The 24,607-nt window shown below is 44.0% G+C and overlaps 2 protein-coding genes across 4 annotated transcripts; one reads left to right on the top strand and one right to left on the bottom strand.

Annotated features, from left to right (window-relative positions):
- Positions 1-1,861: 1,861 nt before the first annotated feature.
- DNAJA1 (DnaJ heat shock protein family (Hsp40) member A1) lies at positions 1,862-9,415 on the bottom strand. The gene is made up of 8 exons (XM_059491960.1): positions 9,164-9,415; positions 8,894-9,071; positions 7,732-7,836; positions 7,408-7,635; positions 5,936-6,050; positions 3,912-4,027; positions 3,247-3,347; positions 1,862-2,460 (listed from the first exon to the last, which is right to left on the bottom strand). The coding sequence occupies exons 1-8, from the start codon at positions 9,293-9,295 to the stop codon at positions 2,242-2,244; spliced, it is 1,194 nt and encodes a 397-aa protein (XP_059347943.1). The 5' UTR covers positions 9,296-9,415; the 3' UTR covers positions 1,862-2,241.
- A 216-nt stretch (positions 9,416-9,631) lies between these two features.
- APTX (aprataxin) lies at positions 9,632-19,942 on the top strand. 3 transcript variants are annotated; one of them, XM_059491897.1, is made up of 8 exons: positions 9,632-9,925; positions 10,857-10,993; positions 11,722-11,768; positions 13,441-13,752; positions 15,155-15,214; positions 18,147-18,373; positions 19,174-19,277; positions 19,562-19,942. In XM_059491897.1, exons 2-8 carry the CDS (start codon positions 10,864-10,866, stop codon positions 19,714-19,716), a joined length of 1,035 nt encoding a protein of 344 aa, XP_059347880.1. In that variant the 5' UTR covers positions 9,632-9,925; positions 10,857-10,863; the 3' UTR covers positions 19,717-19,942. The 3 variants fall into 3 exon arrangements, with proteins under 3 accessions (XP_059347880.1, XP_059347878.1, XP_059347879.1); XM_059491896.1 differs by lacking the exon at positions 9,632-9,925 and adding an exon at positions 10,263-10,361; XM_059491895.1 differs by lacking the exon at positions 9,632-9,925 and having other exon boundaries at positions 10,257-10,993.
- Positions 19,943-24,607: the final 4,665 nt, after the last annotated feature.

Raw genomic sequence — 24,607 nt, 5'->3', positions numbered from 1 at the left:
AACTCAGATTACAATAGGTCAGGTTACTATACTGGCAGTTACAGAAATAGCTATTTTGTGCTACTGTATCCTTAGTTTGGGGCACAGATTTTGTATCTGTAACCAATTCATTTCAAAACAATACTAATCTGGTGGTGTTCCTGCTGCCTCCCTCCTGGCAGAGCATCCTTCCCTGGACTGCTCTGCTAAAGCCTTTAGAGGCAGCTCCTGGTCAGCCACCCTCCTCCTGGAACCTGGCCCATCTGCCGTGTGGTCACCAACCACCAAGCACAATTGTCATGTCATGGTCTCCAGAGTAAGTCAAGAATGTCACCTCAACTGCATGCCAATGCGGCTACGGGTGAGTGTGGCGAAAGGAAACACAGTGCTCCTGAGAAAGTAAGTTTATGGAATGAGTTTTTTTGAAATATAATACACAGTCATCTGAAGCAAAATCATGTCCCCCTGTCAAGACTAAGGCTATGAATGGGTGTTGTTTGTCCTTACTGTTTTGATCTAGTGGTTAAGGAAAAAAAAAAAAACCCAAAACCAAGGGTGCTTACTGAGCTGAAAAAAAAGTAGCTTATTTTACTGCTGTTCAAGTCTCAAGCCAGCTGTGCAGGATTCAGCCCTAGCCAGAAGATTACTTTCTGTTTCTCTGCTTGACTCAAACCATCCTACTGATAGAGCACAGGCACCTGCAGGTCACATTTTTCATCTCACTGATGAGCTCACTCAAGTAGAATTTGGAAAAACACTTGGCCTACAGAATTTTATTTCTGTTGAGAAAGAAAACAGAAAAGTAGGTGAAACATGCAGGTGAAAGACCACAGTTCTGTAGGTACCTGAAAGGGACCACATTTGAGGTACAAAATCCACAGTATACTAGCTGTCTTTATACAATGAAACCTGGAACGCTTAGATAAGCTAGAGATGTTCTAAGAGGTTCCAGATATTCAGGTTACAATACATGTACTACCACGCAGCAGCTACTCAGATGAGTTCTCCTCGTGACACTTTTGCTTCAAAGCAGAGAAGCACAAGCTCTGTCCCAAGCCAGATGGTTGAATAAGACTAAACTACCACACTAGAGGTTAAATCTGGACATGTCATCTCAGCATATTTTCTGAAAGAAGGTTTTAAAGATTTTTCTGTGAATAGCTGTCTAAAAAGAAGGGGGTGGTGTTTTTGAACCAACATCTGGTCTAAGAAAAGAGGCAATGAACAATTTTGTAATTATATCGGAAACACTTCATCTACAATAATTAGAACATTCATACAGAAATTTAAGAGTCAGCTTGAAATAATGCACACAATACATTCATTGCAGAATATACTAGATGCAGTGGTTGGTTGCATTCACTAGCCTTCTTTCCTCTGCAGGATCACATATACCCACTAAGAGGACTGGTGCTGCTCTCCACAACACACCAAGGGTATCTGATTTCAGTAGTCAGGGTGGAAATCGAGCTTCACCTAGCAGCATTCTCACGTTCTGAGCCACCTGCATGCTGACAACACCTAGAGGATTTTACTAATGCACAGTAGCCAAGGCAGCTCCAAGCAAGCCCTGGCTCCACAGGCAGTGTGGCGCAGGACAGCAGCCAAATGGGAGTCACTGATGAAACAAAGGAAGCTCCATAGCTAGCTCTAGGGTCAGGACCAGTGCTGGCAAAGGAAAGGACTATCTGACCTCATGTGGAATGGCGTGGAAAGCTTGGGGATCTCATGACATTAATGGGCCTGCGAAGATTGATCACATCTGTGTTAGCCTCATCTACCACGTGGGTGCATTACAGCCAGGCCCTGTTTAACAAACACCACTACAAGCCCAAACATTATTATCCTAATAGTACAAAACTTCACTACATCTTACCATGGATTATAAGTACTTGTGCATACTTTATTCACAGAGTATAAGATCTAGAATTTCTAAAAAGCACACCACAGAATCTTAGTTTAAGCCTGGGCAATTGCACACATACAGGAATTACAAGGTTTGGAATAAAAGACAAGCAGGTAAGGGAGTTTTCTGGAGCAAGAGGCAGGGGTGAAGTGCAGTCAACTTCATTTCAGCTTGTATCCTGGAGCTTTATACAAATCGCAAAGTCAGTTTAATTACTCAGTTTATTTCTTTTTGCTTTTAGAAATGACTATGGCTGGATAGAACAACAAATAGCAGGTGAGGGTAAACTGCTTGTAGTCCTTCACTCATCCACTACTCCATACAAAACAAGCATCACAAGTTATTCACTGGCCCATTTATGATGTCTGGCACTGAACACCACCTCTAGGCTGATGCTCATCATCTTCATACACTTCTCCATTATAGTGGTGTTTTCGCTTTTGAGACGGATCGAAGTCCACTAATTCCACCTGTTCCATTTCCTCAGTTTCTTCTATCTCCTGCCTTGTAGGTAGCAGTTTTTCGAGTAAGGACAGCTTATCTGAGGAGAGGAAGCCACTCTCTGGGAAGATCACCTGAAATCAAGAGCTAAAGTTACTCAAGTCTATCTGAACTGTTTTTTCATTAGGTCAAAGAGACCTACAGGTTAAATATCTGTCAAAGTCAGGTCTGTCGTCCTAGGTTACTTAAATTCAGAGCTTAATATCAGCATCATTAAGCTGGTTTTTAATGCCTGCATGAAGTTAGCTTCTAACTCTGGCAACTCAATCAACACCTTTATTCTTCTGCCTCAGGCTGCCCTCTAGAACCAACCACAAAAGCAAAGCAGAAATGTAATACAGTAGCACATATTGCTACATATTTATAATAGCATATACAACTACATATTCAAATATATATATAAACAAAAACATCAACATTAGAGATATGGTTAAATATATTCTAAGCTGTAGCAGACAAGCCTTACGGCTACAGCTCCCAGTATTAGCTTCTCCCCAGAGAAGAAAATCAGCATTTTCCAACCTACTCTTCTGCTCCAGTGCAGAAGTTGAAGTTACTAATGCATCCTTCCTACAGGGCAATAGAAACTAAACAACATGTCAAGCAAATAGAAATTCACAAGGTTGCTGAAGAAACTCCTCTGGTACCTAATGTACTTTGAGGGCACAGTATTCCGGAAGTTTTTTCTGTTCTGAACTATAATTCTGATGGGTTCCATGTTCCCATCATTGTAAAGAACAAATACCAAAACAGAATATCTGATTATTGGTATCTCTTCTTGACTGAGGTAGTGCTTACTGGTTGAATTTTGGATGGATGTTCAGTCCTGAAATGCTGTGGAAGTGAGTTGATTCACTTACCCTGAATTCTATGATCAGACGTCCTTTTTCATACGGTCTGCGATAGATTGGCATACCTTCATTCAACACACACTTAATAGCCCCATGCTCAACAACCTGGCCTAAAAAAAAAACCCAAAAAATTACCAAAAAAGGAAGGGAGCCATGCAAGCAACAGAAGCAGCTTTAGTTATAATTCCCTTCAATATTTATGTAGCTTTCTATATTGTGGTTAGGCAGCAACACGTAGTAGTCTAACAGGAACTTACTGCCTGGTAACATATCAGCAGGAAAGCAGATTGATGTCTCCATTACATTCCTGTAAACCTTGTTATGCTTCCCAAAGGAAGCATACTTACAAATTTATTAAGTGCTCCATTGCTTCCAAGGCTGAAAAAGTGGTTTTCAGAGACCCACGGCCTTCAATTCTCATGAGATATCCTCAGGATGCAAGTATGTCCATGAGGTAGGGTCTGTTACTATGTCACGCAAAGAGAAAGTTACTGCTGACTGCTATGCAAAAATCCTTTTTTATTTTAAGATTTGTACTGCAAAGACTAGGGCAAAGAATTTGACACCAGCACACATCCCATTTACATCAAGATGGGGTGCTTCTGTTCCTTTAGATTTCCAGCTTACATTCACTGTATGCAAGAATTTCCAACAGAAAGCAAACCAACTCTTACCAGGATGGGAGGTAATAATAATAGTTCTGTTATCCAGAGTTGTGATGGGCTTTTGAAAGCCACATAGTGCTTCAACCAGTTGAATATCCATAGACAGAAGTAGATCTTCATCTCGTCTAAGGCAGAACCAATCAACAACAGCACAGTGAGAGAGAAATAGTACAAGGATCATGCCCAACTTCAGTATTTAAAATCTAGAAATTACAATAAGCTGTAGTTATAACAGAAACCCAGGCAACTAAACAAAGCATACCAAATATTAATGTAGCTCAATTACTAGAATGATGCTCACTCTGAGAGCCATTACGATTATGTCAAGCTATCTAAAGTGTTACAAGTGTTTATTGAGAAGAAATAATACAGTAAGGCCCACTGGCATCCAGTTTCACTTCACTGCTCATTCCCAATTAAAAAAAATTTTTCTCAGCCTCATAAATACTGAAACTGGGACAATTAATTCCTTTCTTTGTGTAGATAAATGCAGTCTTAATTGCACTAGTTTGCACTAAGGTGATCTGTGACACCTTCAAGATTTATTACCAGGGTAAGTCTGAACAGGTGATGGCCACTTTGGTAATGATACAAGTACCTTTGACACAAGTACCAAGAAGTATCTGGAATAGATAGTGTTAATTACTTTAACTGTGTTCTGACTTCAGTATGACACTACTAGTAATTGTCTACATGTTCAAAGGCTACAAAATCCTTCACTTTACTCAAAGAATATAGAGCACTCACCCTGTTTTTAAAACATCTCTGGATGTTTTAAAAGGAGACTTGAACGAAAAGCTAATTTTAGACTCTGGCAGGAGAGGAGGAACATCCCACTTGTGCGAGAGCATGACCTCAGCATAACCCACAAGACCAGTAATATCAAGGGTTATTGAAGGACACTAGAACTGAAAGCATTGGGCAGAAGGATAGACAAAAATAATGTAGCAGCATTTTGACTTCAGGTCCCAGGAAACCATGAGAACAGTTTGGCATATCTGAATCAGTGTCTGGTTTCACTGGAAGTTAAGAAAAATCAGCTGAGTAAGCTCATCCAAAGCAGAAGTGATTCTTAACCTGTGAGCTCAGTGTTCCTTGGCACAGAATTCTGGCACCAGCTTCAAGAGCTCAGCACCATACATGATAGTGAGGTACACCAGCTGCAGGTTTCCCAAGAACCTTTGGCTCACTGTTCCTATTTACAAGCACAAGGTCAGTGAAAAGTGCTTTCTCTAAACCCACCACTTCCTCTGTAACTGCTCTGAGAAGCAGCAGTGAGAAAACAAATGCAACACAGTTCTGCAAGCTCATCAACGGTGCTTTTAACCAAAATATACTGAACAGACTAATTCCACAAACAGTAAAACTACAGAGGGAGGTATGCAACACCCAGCAGTATTGCCTGGGAGCATGAAATAGTTGAGATGTGGTCAGTGCTGCTTGAGTCACTTTTGCTTTCACAACAAAAGCCAGACAGGACCAATTATGCTGCCCATAGCACTTGGGCAGGAAATGAAGTGTGGCAAACCATGTTTGATCACAAGGGTGCACGCTATACTGAATAAATCCGTCCTAAATAAGATCCACAAACACATATGCACACACTCCAAGTTTTCTGTGTCTTGAGGCCATGTGGACAACAGTGGACTACATTAAATGACAATTTTCTGAGCTAAATAATTGAAAGCAAGGAAACAGTCACAAATATTCAAAACTACTATAAATCTCAGTATTCCAATGAGTTCTTAAAATGAAAGATTTGTAAACTCTTAAATGTAACTGCTTTTGTTTGCCTTCTATTCCCTTCTGCTGCCAAAGCTCACAGCTGATTACCTCATGCTATCAGAACACAAGTGGCCAGACTAGCTGCACCAGAACTCACCTCAGCGCTCCTCTGACCACCCAGACAAACTCATGGCTGAGTGACAGTCATGTGATCCTGACACTCCAGTACCTACAAGATGAGTGGTAACCAAGGAAGCACGTGGAAAAACATCACAGGAGATAATACAAGAGAATTCAAGTATCTTTACCTTGTAAATACAGAGTGGTCTTTCTGATCCAACACAATAATAATATCCCCGGGCTCCAGACCTGGCTCTTGGTCCCCTTCACCATGGAATGTTATTTTCTGACCATCCTTCATTCCTATTGCACAAAACAAAACCATTTTTCTTATTTTTAAGATAAAAGCACCAACAACAAACACTTTTAGAGGCATGAGCTGGTATCAAGATATCTTAAAGCAAGAACATCAGGATTTTCCCTTGAAGGATTTGTTTTTATTTTTTCTTTTAATCCACTCACTTGTTCAACAGATCTTAGCACTGCTAACCTGAATTCAGTCTCAAGACCATCAGGTTTAACTGTACTGCCAAAAGAGCCACCAACATAAAGTCCTGAAGGAAAACATCATCAAGACAGTTTTCATTATACACACAAATACAAAGAAGAAATCAGAAACACTGTGTACTAACTCTATTCAAGAGCAATTGACTAGTCAGGTTCTTCAGTTTCATAAATATGTGGCACATCTCCTTATGAAGCATCATCTCAGTGCCTGCCAAGTAAAAGAAGCATTCCCCATGGACTGAAAATCTCCTGTAAGAAACTTGTTTCACCCACACAAGAAGTCTATTGAACAAATATACTAGCTCTCTAATGCTATATGAGTCTCTTTTCCCTTCCTTCTAGAAAAACATCCTCATATGTTCGAAGTATCAGTAATATATATCCCTTCTAGTCCTCATATTTACTACTACTGTAGGATTTGGCCTACAAATTCAGGCATTGCATAAGCTCTGCTTACACTTCACACATGTAACAGCTGCAGGTCACAATCACGAGTCTCTAAAAGTCATGTACTTGTCAGCTTGCTCTGTCCTACAAGCTGCACTACTCCACAGGCTTCTCCCACCAGCCTCTGGGCAGCCCCCTCAGCAGAAATGCATTTGTCACTCAATACCATTACCTTCACCCATCACACTGAGGGTCTGTGTATCGAGCTGCATTTTGACAGGAAAGGAAGCAGTACCTGCGCTGGGCAGCACTGTCAGGGGTGTGTAGCCAACAGAGTCCTAAGCACGAGAGGCTTAGCACTGTCTCTGCACCCTATCACTTACAGCAGACCTGGTTCCCCTCACACTGAAACACAGCGGAAGTGATCGGAGTCTGCAGGGTTTTGCTGCAGGCAGTGAAAATTGATCAGACTACCTGATCACAAACTGGCCTTAGAGGGACCTGAAAAATAATTCACTGCTTACAATAATGCAAGTTTCAGAATTCACTCTTAGTTATGTGCCCGGCTTAAGAAGTGAACAGAGATAGTTGACCTTCCCTAGAAAACAACTCTACTTTTGTAAGACAACAATAAGGAATTTTGCTATGTATTCAGCACTGTTACTTGCCAAATTGACACCAGGTATTTGCTAAGGCTTCTGTTTTAGTGCTGCAAAATCAGTCAGCACATTCAAGTTCAATACTTCACCTCAGTAACACACCTCACCTTTATCAATGTGAACTTCCAAGATCTTCTTCTCCCGAACAATTTTTCTGCCATTGCAGCTCTTACACCGGTCCTTGGGGCTGATACGCTCCCCATGCCCCTGGCACTCCATACACACAGACTGGATCTGCTGCACCATGCCTGGCCCAATCTGGTGAATTCTGATCTGCATGCCTGTTCCCCTGCAATTAGGGCAGCATTCTACTGCACCTTTCTTACCACCACGACCTGAGAACAAAAATTGGAGATAGGTAGTTATATGCTAGCAGAAAAAAAACCCAAAAGCTTTAGAAACATTCTCTTTAGTTTCAGTTTCAACATTACCTTCACACTTGTCACAGATGACATTTTTCTGCAGTGCAAGTTTTCTCATTGCACCATTGTACATATCTTCCAAACTTACTGACAACTGGTGGACCACATTTTTACCTGTAAAAGAACAAATATTTATTCAAGCTTAGAAGCTTGGTCTTCACGTCTCCCTGTCAAGCCATGATAAGCCAAGTCTCTGGGCTTTAGCATCTTGTTTCAATAGAGCTTTGTCTTGTTTTGCTCATATTAGTCAAAAGCCCCTTCTCAGCTGCTGTCATATTAGGGAACAGTTGTTATGACTGACTCTGGCAAAGTCAGAGGAGACCTTCTGGAAAAGTACAAACAGTGAAAGCAACAGAACATACAAAACCTCAAATGTGTAAGTTTTATAATGCAGGACCCTGGTTTCAACAAAGTCACCAAACAGATCTCCTGCAAACAAGTGAGAGACTCTGTTTGGAATCTCCACTTCGGCACCTTCCTTCTCTCACCATGTGACCTTCTGGAACCAGAAATGACCAACTATATTTTTACCCTCAGGAACTCCTTAGCACTTCAGCTGCTGTAGGCTTAGTTATCTAAAGGATGCTGAGCTCTGGGTTGTTACAGACTCTTAACACTTGGATACAAAACAATTTTTCTTCCCTTTCTCACCAGATCTGCACTAAGAGGTGATGGGGTCAGCATTGCTCTTAACAAGTTTAAAGTTCTTCCCAGCGTGATTAAACTGGAGCTTAACTTCTGGGTAGCATTTTACTGCACCTTCAACATAATACCAATGCACAGTGCAGAACACAGAAAAGTTTCACAGACTGAACTGGATCTTGATGTCAAGGTAGTTGCTTTTACATGCTACACTTACACTAGCTTAGTTAATAAATCATTTTAAGATACTTTACCTTTCCATTTCCTATTTTGTCTACCAGCAGCTGGGCTTACACTCAGCTAAAGGTACTCCGAACGCACCTGGTTAGCGATTAACCGAGGACAATGCACAGGAGACCAAACTACCACTGCACCAACCAAACGCCCTCCCTTGGGGTTTCAGGCGTTAAGGGAAAAACAGTTTTCTCCAATCTTCAGATTAATTCTGTAACTTCCATTAAACTCTGTTTAAATTCCCACATCTATGACATTCTCTTCAAAGAATCTGATATCCCCGCCGACATATTACCTCGCCTCTCCCTCTGCATCCTTCCCCCGCCGCCGAAGAACATATCGAATATGTCCATGGGTGACCCGAAGCCGCCGCCAGAGCCGCCCTCCTTGATAGCTTGCTCGCCTCCTTTGTCATACAGCTCCCTCTTCTTTGAGTCCGACAGCACTTCGTAAGCTTGCGAGATCTGCTTGAACTGCGGAAAGGACAGTCACCGGCACTCAGGCACCTGCGGCACCCCCGGCGGGACTCCCGCCCGCCCCCCCCCTCCCGGCCCGTCCCGCCGACCTTCTCGCCCTCATTGGGGTTCTTGTCCGGGTGGTACTTGAGCGCGAGCTTGCGGTAGGCCTTCTTCAGCTCCTCGGCGGACGCGTTGGGCTTAACGCCCAGCACATCGTAGTAGGTGGTCTCCTTCACCATAGCGGCGGTGGCGGCGGCAGGAGGCCCCCGGGGCGGCGGACGCAGATCCCACTCAGCGCTGCTCTGATCCCGACTCTTCTGGAAACTTCGGGCCGGTCCCGCAGCCCCGCCGCTTAACAGCCGGCCCCGCCCCGGAAGTCCTGCCCCACCGCGCGCCGGGCCCGGGCGAGTGGCCCACCAATGGCTGATGGGGAGGGGAAAAGGCTTGGCCAATCAGCGCGCGCCTCTGCCGCCCGCATTGAGCGCTGACCCCGCCCCGCGCGGGCTGTGGCGTCCCTGCCCAGCGTCTGCCTCGCCCTGCGCCTGCGCGCCGGGCCGCTCCCGCCCTCGGAGGCACCGAGCTGCACCGGATACGGGACGCCGCCGCCTTCCCGGCACTGCTTCGCTCCTTTCCCCCCCTCACCCGACGCGGGCCTGGCTCCGCGCCGCACAGGCCGGTAACCGGCGGCCCGGGCCGCTTCACTCTGCTGCGCCTTTGCCAGGACCCACTGCCCACCCCCGGCTCCGCGGGCCCAGTGCGCCTGCGCTGGGCCACGCGGCGTGGCGGGAGTCTTTACCTGGTCACGTGGGTGACACGCTGCAGTATCTGATTGGCTGCGGGGCGGTGGCGGCGCGAACGTCACCCGCGCGGTAAGGGGGAGGGGGTCCGTCCGGCGTTGCCATGGGAACGGGGCCCACGGGGATGGGTGTGGGGATGGTGGGTGTGAGGTGGGGATGGGTGTGCCGTGGGATGGGTGTGCCGTGGGATGGGTGTGCCTTGGGGATGGGTGTGCCGTGGGATGGGTGTGGGGATGGTGGGTGTGCCGTGGGGATGGGTGTGCCGTGGGATGGGTGTGCCGTGGGATGGGTGTGCCGTGGGATGGTGGGTGTGCCGTGGGATAGGTGTGGTGTGGGATGGGTGTGGGGATCGTGGGTGTGCCGTGGGGATGGGTGTGGTGTGGGGACGGGTGTGCCGTGGGATGGGTGTATGACAGTGCCGGTGTTACACCGGGACGGAGCCTGGCTTTCCGCGGGCATGAGCTCTTCACCGCAGAGCTGGGAGGAACAGGGCTGAGCACCGGGCAGGGTGAGGGATCTTTGCTGTTCAGGGTCAAATTGATGTAAACTTGAAGATTTCATAGCGTGGTCCGTGTGCTGAGTGTTGCTGGATGGAAGCTGTCCCGACTTCTCTCATCTCGTCTTTTGCTGCTCTCTCTTGTTTTGGTGGTTAATTTCTCGGGTGAACTCTGATCCAGTGGGAAACAAATTGAGCTTTTTTGTGGCTAGGCTCTTCTGTCAGATGGAGGAGTCCCATCAAATCCAATTGATTTTTCCTGTATATGGTTCACGGATGTGAGAATGTACAGTAATGTAGGAAGGAAAACAGGATTGCCCTTTCACCAGCAACCTGCTCATAGATTATGCGTGTGCTGGTGACATGCTTTGCTTTGAATTTCAGAAACTTGAACCAAGTTAGCAGAATTGGTTCAGCTAATGGATGGGCTGGCACCAGAATTCATGGACCCTGTTCCACAGGAAGGTGGCCCTCGGGAAGTAACACACTGTTTATTTTGCTCTGTAGCTCAGTGATGCGTGTGTGCTGGCTTGTGGGCAAAGAGAAATGCGCTCAGCGAGTGAAACTGCCACACTTGGAAGCTGTGGTGGTTGGGCGTGGCCCAGAGACTGGGATAACGGATAAGAAGTGTTCACGGCAGCAAGGTAAGGTGATTTTGCTCAAATCCTGCTTTCCATGTGCAGAGCAGCTGAGCTTGCCTCGTTCCTCTGTGTGGTCTGCAGTGTTGCCTGGTTCTTGAACTCATCAATCCTTTTTAATAAGCACTTACAGAGATCTCTGTGGCCTAAAAAATCCGAGACACCCAGTGACAGGACATCCACCTCTGTAAACTAAAGCTTTGAATCTTAATGTGAGTTCCCAGGCCAAAAGTTGTGTTTCACTGCCTGCATCCCCCTATTCGTGAGCAGCACTTCTTCTCCATAGTATTCCACCAACTGATTTTTAGCAGGACTTGTTATTATATACATAAAATAATGTGATGTTGGAGAATATATGAAAAGGCCTATCACCTATACAATGCTGCACATCTTCCTTGCTTTATCTTCTGTGCCTCTGGACACAGTCTTGCTCTATGCCTTTTTTTTTTGTCCCAGAGGGCAGGTAAGAATGTCAAAAATACGTATAAGACATCAACAGAATCCAGCTTTGTTCTGAAGTAATTCTACCCTTGGCTCAGTGTGTGGGTTGGCTCTGTTTTACCTGCGGTCCTGGAAAGAAGAGATGAGGCAGAAGTATTCTTGGCACACATTCACAAAGATCAGCTCCAGAAAGAAACAGCTCTTCAAAAATAGGAGTGTTTCCTGCACTGGGTGGTTCAGCAGAGTTCTTTTTATTTGCATGGTTTTGTGACACTTTGTTCTTTCTTTTCCAGTTCAGTTAAAAGCAGACTGTAACAAGGGGTATGTCACAGTTAAACAGGTATGTTTTTATGTATAGATCTGCAGTGTTTCTGGCACTTACTGGGACAGTTGTACTTAGCTCCACAAATGCTCCAGGTGATGATAATGATCACTGGGTCTGAGGGACCTGAAGCTTTCTTATCACCAAGGGAGGTTAGAGCAAGTGACCCTCAGAAGTGAACGTTCTGCTTTGTGCATCTCAATGAAAGGCTGCACTATTCCTTCCAGATACATTCCAGTCTAAGACAGCCAGACTTGCGGCATCAGGGAATGCTGTTGTGAATCCTCGGTCAGTTCTGTTGGGTGCTGCATTTGAGAGACTTTGGACTTCTTCTACTGAACTTGTTTATCTTTCTCCTGAGCCTTAAACTTCATGAGCTGAGGCAGCCCTTTGTTTAAGATTGAACTTCTTGTGTTAATGGGACTCCCCAGTTGTAGAGTATTTTATGAGTGAGCTCATAGAGCTGGAGATGTGGTTACTTATGGGAAGAGATGGGATGAGAGACAGCACTGCTGGAATGCCCCTGTTACCAGATGGATGGTGGCAGGCCTACTCCCTCATGTGCACCAGACCCAGTATCTCTGAGATACTATGAAGGGAAAGGTCTGTGGTGCTGGTGTTAGTTTGTGTGTGTGTGCCCACAGCATCAGCCTGTGCAGACAGTACCACAACATGTTGTACCTGCCGAGGGGTCACGCCTTCTCTCAAAATGTCTCCACAGCCCACTATGCACAGGCACCTGGGGGTATCTGGTGAATCTGGCGGAGATATCTAGGACAGTTTCTCTCAGAAATCAACCCTAGTCATGATTTGAATATTGTGTTACTGGAATCTCAAAACTGAGGATACTTTCTGGTGGTGGGTGCTAGCATGTTTTCGCTGCCTGTTGAGGAGTTGCTCCCCAGGTGTGTGGCACAAGGTTCTAGTGATCAGTTGTTTGATAATTTATTCACTCATGGGAAGCATCCTTGACCTGAGTGAAACTGTAGAGCTGTAGACTAAAGAGATCCTGGCTGGAATCAGGTGTGTGCTTCATTGCAGTGAATACCAAGTGAGAGGTGTAGTACCATCTTGTAAAGCATGTAGGTATGGCAGTGACAAAGCTAACAAAAAGTTTCTCTGACTGAGTTCATCAGTCACAGGAGAGGGCTGATTTCCTAAAGCCCGTTTTGTGCATAGATATTAACCAAAAGCATTTTGCTGAAGACTCCTAATTTTTGTAGGGTCACCCACATGATGATGCAAAATCCAGCTATCAAGCAATCACTGCGGGTTGCCTACATCACAACACCATTGCACTAAAATAATTTGCTAAAGCTGTCGTTACTCCTCAGAAATAATTGCTGCTGTTACTAGTTGTTTAATAGGTTGCTAATTTGTGTGGGAAGTGCAGCACAAGTGGTGCTTAAACTGTGTAACTGCTGCAGACCAGGCTCCCTCTGACACAGGCCCCAAGGCTGTGTGCTGACAGCCGTGACTGCAAGACTGGGACAGAAGCAGATGTCCCCAGATGTCCCCAGTGCTGCACTGCCTGGTCTGCTGAAGCACGTTGATGTGCGCAGGGTGGGTGGTGAATACAAAATGCATTTTCTTTCCAGGATAATGGTATTCCAGGAGAACTGAACAGAAGTTGGCAATTCCACTCACAACATAATTTTCTACTATTTTTTCCTTTTTCTGTCTACCAAAGATAGGGGTCAACCCAACTAGTGTTGATCTTGTGAATATTGGCAAGGGTGAAGTGGTGAAAATGAAGCCAGGCCAAGTTCTGCATATTGTAAATAACCTTTACCCCTACACGGTGCAATTTGCTGAAGAGTCTGGGAAAGCTGTTCCAGAAACAGACAAGATGCCACATGAAGGCTCCTGTGAGAATGATGATATAGAGCTTGTGCCCAGAAAAACAATGAAGTTGGAAGTGGTGGATACACAAGGCAGTTCTACAAATCCAAAGCTTAGCAATACCAGTGTAACTACACATGAAGGAACTTCGAGCAAAAAGGTGAGTGTGTTGGTATTAGTACTTGTGCTGTTTCTCCTGGGGTTGTCTCCTTCATGAGGAGACATGGTATTTTGCTTTTGTGGATTCTGCTGGTGAGAGGCATCTCGGGTGAGCACAGATCCTCAAAGTATACAGAGCATGAGAGGTGTTATGTGCTCCTGACATCACCCACACCCTGGGAAAGTTACTTGGGACCCATGCTAACCTGATCTGAGAGTTAGGTATGTGTGAGGATGAGCAAATGAGGATTTAATCTCTGGTTTCAGCTGCAGTTTCTGCTAGAAGAACAGTCCACGTGAGCTCTATTTAGCTGCAGTCACCCAAGGACACTGTCCTGGCTCTTGAGTGGTTATCTAAAAGCAAGTGCACAGAGAACAGAACAACCTGAGAATTTTCTTTTTAAAATTTGTATGTTTATAATTGCATGAAGCTTTTTTTCTCCTCCTGCTTTGTTCATTCCGTATGGCAGAACCATGTTTACATTAGTGAATGTTCTCAGCCAGAATCTTTGAAAGGGAGTTTTTAGCCCTGTGACATGGACAAAATAAAAGACCTTAATGCATTTGGAACTAGTGCAGTGCTGAAGGAGAAGGCACAGAAATACAACTGCTTAAGACAAAATGTTATTCTCAGGTTGCTGTGAGTTAACCACTTATTTAATTTGTGGACTTGGGCTGGTTATGTTAGGGCCAGATTTGTGGTAGAATGAGCAGGGAGATGACAACTCACACTATAGCCCTGCCAGCACTATAATAATGTTTGAATATCTTTCTTTGTAAGAATATGATGAATATTATTGCTGCTCCGAATAGTTAAAACATCTGTTTTGAAAAAGGTGCACTCAAGACACACCTTCTATTAGGTGTTCAGTAGCAAAGTTAAGAAATAGTTTGTGTTGATCAAAGGCTTGATCTCCCCATGCCTTTATTGTTTTCTCTGCAGGCCACTGAACAACATAAAAAAAATCAATACATCTAAGGATAAGGCCACACACTGCAACTACTTTTTTTCTGTGCAGAGCAGTATGGGATAGGACAGTTAATGGACATCTTTGTTCTTTCTTTGGTTCTTATGATCCCTGAAGCAGAGGGCCTTGTGCCATGACACATGCAGGCAAATTGTTAAATTTAAACACATTTATAGTTCCCTGCTGTTGAATTTCCAATGTTTGGAAGATTGAACTTTCTATCTTCACAGTATCTTGTTAAAAGTTTTCAAAAGTAGCTTTTTGGGGGCAGTTAAAGCAGGTATGTTGGCATTTTATAGAAGGGAAATAATTGAAGTCTCATTCAGCTGTTATTGTACTGCTGTGTACAAATGAATATTCTTTACTGAATTCTTTGAAGTATATAATTGAATGCTTAATTGTCTTACAATTTATTTTTCCCATTCTGTGCTATAGGAACATTTAGGACACTGGAGTCAGGGTCTAAAGAGCTCCATGCAAGATCCAAAAATGCAGGTGAGAGCTGTATACTTGTACTTTACAGTAGATCCTGTATCATAAAGCTAAATGAGCTTTCTTTCTTCCTTCTGCAATTTGCTTTAACAGTCTGGTTTATCAATGGAGTCCTGCATGAGGGCTGAATTGTACTTGCATCTCTCTCTGTAGTAACATTAACTTGGAAGTCCCTACTGTACTGATTTCGCAGATTCTCATTGTGTTAATTTCTTTGAGCTCTCTGCACTGTGAGATTTGGCCAACAGATTTCAAAAACATTGATGGGAGAGCAGGAGAGCTGTGCAGTTGCTTTGTTTCCTCAGGGAAACCAACTAAGTGTTATCATTTGAAGCTGAGCAAGCCACAGGGGTTCCCATTCTCCAGCAGTCAGCGCTGTGTTATTTCCTTGTTTCCAGCAAGTTCTTAACTTTCACGCCTTTATATCAGCTGACACGATCTGACCTCTGGCCTCACTGGGCCCCTTCAGGTGACATCTCTGTTAGGCTGAAGATAATTTAGAGTCATAGTGTATGTTGAGTTGGAAGGGACCCATCAGGATCATTGAATCCAACTCTTAGCCTTCACAGGACATTCCCAGAAATCATATCATGTACCTGAAAGCTCTTCTTGAGCTCTGATGGACCTGGTGTCATGACAGGTTCCCTGGGGAGCCTGTTCCAGAGCCCAGCCATCCTCTGGGTGAAGAACCTTTCCCTGATATCCAGCCTAAACCTGCCCTGACTCAGCTTCAGGCCATTTCGTCAAGTCCTGTCACTGTTCATGACAGTGAAGAGGTCAGTGCCTGCTGCTTCTTGTTCCCTCACAAGGAAGCTGTAACTGCAATGAGTTCTCCCCTCAGTTTCCTCCAGGCTGAACAGACAAAGTGACCTCAGCACCTCCTCATATGTCTTCCTTTCAAGGCCCTTCACCATCTTCTGAGCCCTGCTTTGGACATTTTCTAAGGGCTTTATGTCCTCTATTTTGTCACCCAGAACTGCCCCCAGCACTGGAGGTGAGGGTGCCCCAGAGCAGAGCAGAGCAGAGCAGAGCAGGACAATCCCCTCCCTTGCCTGGCTGTGATGCTGTGCCTGATGCACCCCAGCACACGGGTGGCTCTCCTGGCTGCCAGGCACTGCTGGCTCAAGTTCAGCTTGACATGAACCAGGACCCCCAGCTCCCATTCCATGGAGCTGCGCTCCAGTCTCTTGCTCCCCAGTCTCTCTCTATGTCCAGAGTTGCCCTGTCCAAGGTGCAGAATCCAGCACATTACCTTGTTAAACTTCTGCCCAGCCCTTAATTTGTCCAGGTCTCTCTGAAGGGCTTTCCTGCCTTCAAGGGAGTTGACAGTTCCTCCCAGCTTACTGTCATTGGCAAACTTGCTTTCTGTTCTTTCCAGTCCTGTGTCCAGGTCATTTGTGAAGCTGTTGAAGAGCACAGGGCTGAGATGGAGGCCTGTGGAACCCCACCAGTGACAGGTCACCAGTCTGATGTCACCCATTCACTGTAAACTTTTGTGCCAGACCTGTGAGCCAGTTCCTTGCTTAGCTGATAACTAAACAGAAGGCTCCTGTTTCTGGATTGATTTTTCTTCTAATACAAGTGTGCAGTGTTGAACTGCATAGATTTACAGGAGAACTGGATAGCCATTGTCCATTGTCCAAGAGTTGCCAGCACTTTCAAATGAGTCTGTATATAAGGGATGATAAAGCCCCTATAGAGTACATTCTTCTTCCATACTTTTTAAACATGAAACCTTGCTTTTACCCCTGAAGGAGAATTCTGTATACTTACCAAAACCAGGCTTTCTTGACCCAAAATGTAAGCAGGTTTTAAAACTCTTCTTTTAATGTTAGACACAAGTACCTGTTTATGAGTGAAGGTTAGCTTTATTAGTTGTAGTTTCAATCTGAATACACAAACAATAGAACTCCTATTTTTTATTTTTAATCAAATATTAAATAGCCATATTTCTTTTTTCTTGAACTTGAAAAGACTTGAATGTGATCCTGTTCCTGTTGGCAGCAGGAGCAGACAGTAGTATGTGTGTATAAAATATCTTGCTGCTGAAAGAATCAGTCCTATGATTTGTGTACCAATAGAACTCCAATCTTCTTTCCTGTAGAGTAAGACTGATCTCTATATAAACATCCAAAACTTAATTAACAAAGGTGACAAAGACATCATCCATCTCTCGTCAGCTGGTGCCCTGCTAAGAGACCAGAGACACAATACACAGTTTCTGCATCACAGCCTGACGGCTTTTTATTGCTGGGTTCTCCCCACTGTTGTCCACAAACTTCCCAACCATTTCTCTTCCTCAGCTGCACTGAATTGTTGCAGAACGTAAAACAAAATGAAAACAGGAAGAAGGACATGATAGACAGGATTCTGTTCTCCTTCTTGTGAGTGATCTTACAAAGCAGCACACTGGGTAGGATGAACTGAAATAGCCCAGACTTGAATATTTTTGTCTTTGTAATGCTGGTGGAGGTCTGTTGCACACCACTGTTAGCACATCTGAGATTTGTGCTTCACTCTGGAAATTTGCAACCTAGTACATTCCAACATATTCTGTATTGAGCACTGTGGTTTTGTTTGTGACTGCAGAGCTTGAGCATAGCCTGATGGAAGTAGAGTTCCCTAGGCCTCACTGATATCTCAGTCCAGGTGATTTTCTAAAGTTCATATACCGCTGTAGTTATGGTTAACTTACTGGAAAGTAAGATTAGAAAGCTTTTGCCCCTTTTATAATAAAGTATATGAAAAAGGATGCTGGAACACCTTTCCATAGCTGCCTGGTATATGTTATGGAAGAGGGTACTTATCCTGGAGCAGCTTAATTCCAGCAAAAGTTTTCACTGGATAGCGTCTCTCCACTAAACATAGTGCTTATAGGAATAATATGTTTAACTTTCAATTGTAAAGTAATCTTGTTATTTCATTTTTTTGCAAGGTTTACAAAGATGAAAAGATTGTAGTCATCAAGGATAAATATCCCAAAGCACGTTACCACTGGCTTATCTTACCATGGGACCCTATTTCAAGCCTGAAGTCAGTCACCAGGGACCACCTTGCACTTCTGGAACATATGCATGCCGTTGGGCAAAAAATGATTGAACAGTGCCCTGCCCGAGAGAGCCTGGAGTTCCGACTGGGTTACCATGCTATCCCCAGTATGAGGTAAGACCTAGAGGAGTCATGTGGCGGACATGCTGTTATTCCAGTTACACAGATCTGGGGCTAAATCCATGAGGAGATTTGGCATTGCTAAAGAACAGGCAGTCCTCCTCAACACTAGAGACAGCTTGGTGTGCAGTCCTTTGCCCCACGCTGCTGTGTAGATCCTGAGGCACGGGGAAAATGCCTGTTGGGCTTCTCTAGCAGAAGTTGGTGCCTGGGGCTGTGGGATGCCTGTGGTCCAGCCCCAGTGACAGAAGCACTACTGCCATTGCTAGGGCATCCCGCTCCCAGGGCACCAGCATGAGATTAGAGACTGACTCCTAGACCTGTTAAGGCTAGGAGCAAGGATTTGAGTCTTGTGTCTAAGTCCAGACCTTAGAGTGTCCAAGTGTCTGTTGATACTGCAGTCAGTTGTTCTCCAGTTCTTGAATGAAGCTTTTGAACACTGATCAAGTCCCATTCAATTACTCTACAAATAATAAAACTTTGGTTTATTATTAAATCTTTAATAAACCTGTGGTTTGCTAACACTACTGTCTCTGCCTTTTTGGAAACTAGCAGGAATATAGACTGCAGTGAGGACCAATGGAATATGCAGATTAGTGACCCTGACTCTTTATAAGTGACATGCTTGGCAAGAGACAGTGCTTCCAGAACAGACTGTGTTTCTTCTGTCACAGGGTCAGGACTGACCCACAAGGCTGGCACCCTGTTGAATCATGTTTGCAACTGATGCAACTGCAAAACAACTTTGAGCATTAACCATCTTCTCTCATATCTACGTTATATTTTTTTTTCAGTCAGCTACATTTGCATGTAATCAGCCAGGATTTTGATTCTCCAGCCCTGAAAACCAAAAAGCACTGGAATTCTTTTACTACAGACTACTTCTTAAACTCTCAAGGTAATGATTAGAGAAAGTATTTCATAACATACTTGCACATTCTGGCTTCGGGCTTTTCTTCCAAACAAATGTGCAAGTCATACATATTATTGCAGTAAGTGAAAGATTTTATTTAATTTAAGATATTGGGGAGTAGCACTGAGTAAAATTCAACAAATTTTGTGGCTGGTTTAAATTGGAATGCAGCAATGACATATTGTGCATGCAAAACAATGCACAGAGATTTGCATGTCATGACGCTATGTGGTCTCAATACCTATGGTCTTTTTTATTTTTTTCCCCAGATGTGATAGAGATGGTAAGAAGCAAGGGAAAAGTAATGGTGAAAGACCACACCTCTGAACTTCTCAAACTCCCCCTCAGATGCCATCGCTGTAAACAACAGCTGTCCACAATCCCACAGTTAAAGGAACATCTTCGGAAACATTGGCCAAAATGATTTTGCAAAAAATAATCTTTCAATCTGTCTTCAGATTTCAAGCCAACACAAAGACGACAAAATGTTAATGGAAATATATGTTTATTAACTAAAGTGACATGTTGTAATGTGGGGAAAAGTGGCCTGGAAACAGCAGCATACTAATTTAGTAATAGCTTCAACAAAACCTCAAGCCCTCTTCTTCCTTCCTACTGAAAATGTAAATAAAGTGACTTCTGAAATGGAAGCTTTTTGGTTGCAGCTTTATTGTCGTACAGTCGCACCAATCTGTAAGTGAACTGAAGTCTGGGAGAAGTGCTTTGTTTGGATGAAAGGATTTATTTAAATTCAGAAGCTGAACTGAGCCCAGATCTAGGTTTCTACTGAGAAAGGAAAGAAACAATGATCTAGAGGTCTTTCTCTTGACGTTTTCTGCTTACCACTGAAGTTCCTCCTATGTGTTGATTTTGCAGGCACTGGTGTGGCTGACAGAATGTACTGTCAGTGGAGAGGCAGGAGCAGCAGCTGATCACCCCCGCTTGGCTGAAAGGCCTGACTTCAGGTTCAGTGCTGCTGAACTGCCCCTCAGCTAGGGTACAGCCACTGCTCAGGCTCTAAGTGGAGCAAAAGTCTCATTGGGGTACAAGGATGTATTTAAACATTTTTTATGTAATACATTTGTAATATACAATGACCAGCTTTACTGCTTCCTAGAGTAATAAAACTATCAAGGTTTGCAGTTGCTTGTCTGCATACGTTGAGGTTGATACAGAAATTCTGTGGTTTAATCCTGTACTGTTTTTGCAATCAGGATTTTAGTGAGCCTCTAATAATTTGATTGTTGTCAAGATGTGAACTTCCAGAAGCAGCAGGACAGTACTAGTAAAAATCTCTTGAGTCCAGATCTGGTTTGTACAGTTCAGCTTCATCCTAAGCTCAACTTTGAGTTAAGTAAGATGCTCTCTGGGTGAAATGGCTTTTAGTAAAAGAGTGCACAGAGCTTTTGTTACACAAGCAAAATGCTGCTCCTAACAGTAACACATTCTCTAGGGAGAGGGTGTCCTCTTCTTCCATTCCCCCATGCAGCAGCATGTTGCTGTACCCACTCAGATAGGGCAAATAATAAGTAGATGTTGCTGGAAAATAATAAAGATGTTTCTGTCATAAAGTTATTCCCAAAAATGTGCTCTTTCAACCTGGTGTGCAAGAAGCCAAACTGCACAGAGGATCACATTTATTTCATGCTTGTGCAGAGATGGGTGCTGGCTGGTGAATCCACAGAGCTAGCACACCCAGTTCTAGCCAAGCAGTGTAGCTAAGATATTTTCAAAATATCTAAGTCTGCACTTACCTGATGTCTAAATACCTGCCAACTCAATAGCTATTGGACAATCTTTTGCCTGCTTCAATATAAGGGTATAATGTGTTTTGAATTTATTATGCATGTTCAGTAGGTAGGATTCTTCATTTGGAGGTGGGTAGTCTAAGCCTTAGAGATATGGCTTTCACATTATAATGAGCTAAGTTCATCTAAAGGATGCTTTTTAGCTGATTTAGTTAATTTCAGTAAAACATGGAACCTTGCCAAATGCACGATTTCTGTTTGTGTTCTATTGTTTCAAAACTATTCTGCAAGACCTGCCATTTCCCACTTTTCTGGGTCTCTAAAGTATTTATTGTTCTCCTATGACTCACTGTGCAAAATCTTTTCTTAAACCATTCATCTTTCACCAGAATGGGGTACAGTAAGCTTAACAGGTGGCCATGGCCTAATTTAAAACACCAGCCACAGTTCAGCTATTGCTGACATCAGTATTAATATGCCTTAAATTACAGAATAAAGCTAAAGACAGTAAGGAACAAGGACAAAAGCACAGCCAGTCTATGAATCCATTCTTGTCACAAACTAGGGCTTCAGCTGCTCCAGAGGTAAAGTGCTAATGCTTTGCAACGGGAACTAATTTGTACCAAGGCCAGTTGCGAATGCTAGAGAGCTGTGGTCTTCCTCATAGCAGACCCAGGCCAGAAAGGGAAGCCATGCTTCTCCACAGTGAAATGTGCTGCTTTTGGCCCATGGCCCATCACATCTGAGCGGGAGTCATGGTTTTAGAACTTCTTGGAGCAGGTCAGAGTGAAGCATAACCCCCTGCAATCCATCTGTCTGGGAACAGCAGGTAGCTTAGTCACAGTTGCCACACACTCAAATGGGGAGCACGATTCAGGGGGACAAGCCTATCTATGATGTCGTAAATCAGCAGCATCACCAGGAGAACCACTGCCACTGGGCTGACCTCAGGGTGAGGGATGGCAGCATGTCCAGCACTGTGTGAGGTCACCACTGTATGGAAAAGGTCCACAGGAATGGCAGCAGTGGGCACAAGCTCTCTGAAGCCAAGAAGGGGAAGCCACCTATAGGGGTAGCCTCAAGGCCACAAAGTGTCACAAGTGACTTTGTGTGTGGCTTTGCAGGTACTCACAGCCTTCCTCCAATCTTTCCTCTACAGCTGCTAAGTACATACAGGAGACTGCGAGCAACCAAGATAACATCTCTGTTGGAAGAGAGCTGCAGAATAGCAGCATAGCCTTAACACTCATCAGCCAGTGATGATAAAGCATCTCCCATCCACACCTGGCTGTAATTAGATCTCTTACGGAACTGTATTCTTTTCTGTAATATTGTTACAGAAATGAGGCCTAAAGCCAAGAAAGATATGGTAAAGGACTTTCCATGAGATGTGCCATGAGATATGTGAAGGGATTAACATGGGCTGATGGTAGGCTGATGGAGTGACGGGTTATCAGGTGGAGGGGCAGATGACCCCTGCCCCTGCAGCCATCCCAGTGGAAAAGTGAATGGTACAAGAGTTCTATTCCATCCTTATGAAAATGCCACTGGCTTTGTTCTCTCTTTGTAACTCTTAATACTGATTTACAAAGAAAGTTCTCTCCCCCTCTTCTCCGTTTACAATTGCAGTTAATAGAATATGAGACTATAGTCTTATCTCTGCTTCTCTCAAAAAGAATAAATTTATTCTTTGAAAGCCTCCAAGGCAGAGGATGAGAACATAACCACCTTGCAGAAAAGTCAAAGGTCTTACTCATCTCTCGCCCACAGCAGTTGCCTCTTTGGAAAGATCTGTGATTCTGACTTCATTAGAGTATACCTGGGAACACTTGTACAAAGCACTCTACACTTGTATTTAGCAGGTGTGTTTATCACTGGCAAGAACTATAATCTATTGCTCCAGTGAACCACACTGTGCATCTGTTCATGAAACTTCCTACTGAACTTGATGGATTTATGTTCCTTCTGTGTTTAATGAAGCTAATCAGCAGACAGGTGGAAAATATCTAACAAGAGAAACAGGCTTCCATACAGCCGTATTTGCTCAGAGGTTGAGATATTTTTAAAGTGAACTCCATATTTCTGCATTAATGGTTTACTTCAATTCCTGGTAACTGTGTTTGTAGGAGCCCCCACAGAATTCCTAAGAGTAAATTCAATGTGTCTGTAATGACAGTAACTAAAACTGAGTATATTTCAAGATTACAGGCATCACTAAGAAAGTAAAAGAACATGGCAGCAGAAATCAAGGGAAAGCTGACTCCTAGCTGCTGCTGAGAAGATATTAAGGTCCAGCAACTGCAGAAGTAGTAAGAAGGATATTCCCCCTTGAGGCTCACCCACACCAGGTGCTGCTCCCAGCTCTACTGCTCCTTATTCCAAGTTCACTCAGGAGGGAAAGGTGTGGGGGAAGACAGTAAGAATTTGAAGAATGATGTATAAGACTGGTCTTCACTTGGATGGCAGATTTTTGCCTTGGTGGGAGAACAAGAAAGCATGCCTAACACAAAAGGGTCCTTGGCTTTCACCATCACCATGATGAAAAAACCAAAGAAATCGTACCCATTCTTAGGCACAAGCATGAATCCTCAGTAAGCCAGTGGCAATTTTATCTTTTCTTGTGTTCTCTTTCTAAACAATAGGTTCAGTTGTGCAAGACTCAGCATTTCTTGGCATCAGATTCAGGAATGTCAGGAATTACTAGTGTCAGTGTCACATTTCAGCTGCAGGGCCAGAGTGCTTTGCACAGAAGCACAGACTCTCCAGATCTGGTAGATGGCTTCTGACTTCACCAGGGACTGTGCTCTGCTACCATTTTGAAGACCAGGTCCTGTGAAACAGTCTTGTCCTGTAAAGACTTTCATGTGTTTTGCCATCTCAAAAGGCATTACTCTTGGAGAATCTCTTTCCAGTGTAGTCACAGTATTTGACAACAGGCTTAAGTCACCCCCACACAACCCAGAACACGCCAGGCAACTCAGAAAAACTGGAGATGTGCTCCAATGCTTCACACTGAAAAAAGACTTCACACTTTTACCACTCTCCTCCATCCAGCAAGCCCAAGCCAGCACAAAACAGACAGTGCAAGACTAAATGGCCAGTCTAATCTGATGGAGTTCTTGCCACACAAGAAGTTACCTGCAGCACTGCACATGCTCACGGCTGTGCAGTCAGAACACAGCTGTGCCATTGAACGACTCCAACAGACAGCAAGCACCTTGTCTGTAAGGTGTTTTTCTGCAGAACCCAATGGAAATGGCCTGAACACTACAAATGCCAGGCCATAATTAACCAAGAAGGGGATGCTGCCACTGAGAGGGCTTCCAGTTTCATCTCCTTCCTCTGCTCCCAGAACTACTGCTGTTACTTCTTGCATCAGATGACAGTATTCTGAGGTAAAACCTAATTCTCAGTACAAGATCAGTTTCCAGATGACACAGTTCTGCAATAATGCTGTGCACTATTGCACTATTATCACGATACAGCGGCTGATCGGTCAGTGCCATAAAGCACCATTACTTTATCTTCTTTGATGTCAGATAATTAGGGTAGTATTACCCAGCAGAG

Source organism: Ammospiza nelsoni, chromosome Z (genome assembly GCF_027579445.1).
Source record: "Ammospiza nelsoni isolate bAmmNel1 chromosome Z, bAmmNel1.pri, whole genome shotgun sequence".
Taxonomy (NCBI): domain Eukaryota; kingdom Metazoa; phylum Chordata; class Aves; order Passeriformes; family Passerellidae; genus Ammospiza; species Ammospiza nelsoni.
Note: the sequence above shows the minus strand (reverse complement) of the source record. Positions and strands in the feature narration are given on the sequence as shown.

Bases quoted from the DNA above. Each gene is read 5' to 3' on its own strand.
- DNAJA1 (XM_059491960.1), bottom strand. From the start codon at position 9,295: ATGGTGAAGGAGACCACCTACTACGATGTGCTGGGCGTTAAGCCCAAC. The intron at 9,072-9,163 runs GTCGGCGGGACG...TCCTTTCCGCAG, and splicing joins ACCCCAATGAGGGCGAGAAG to TTCAAGCAGATCTCGCAAGC. The intron at 3,348-3,911 runs GTAAGAGTTGGT...TTTTTTTTTTAG, and splicing joins TATTATTACCTCCCATCCTG to GCCAGGTTGTTGAGCATGGG.
- APTX (XM_059491895.1), top strand. From the start codon at position 10,696: ATGCGTGTGCTGGTGACATGCTTTGCTTTGAATTTCAGAAACTTGAAC. The intron at 13,753-15,154 runs GTGAGTGTGTTG...TCTGTGCTATAG, and splicing joins AAGGAACTTCGAGCAAAAAG to GAACATTTAGGACACTGGAG. The intron at 15,215-18,146 runs GTGAGAGCTGTA...TTTTTTTGCAAG, and splicing joins TGCAAGATCCAAAAATGCAG to GTTTACAAAGATGAAAAGAT.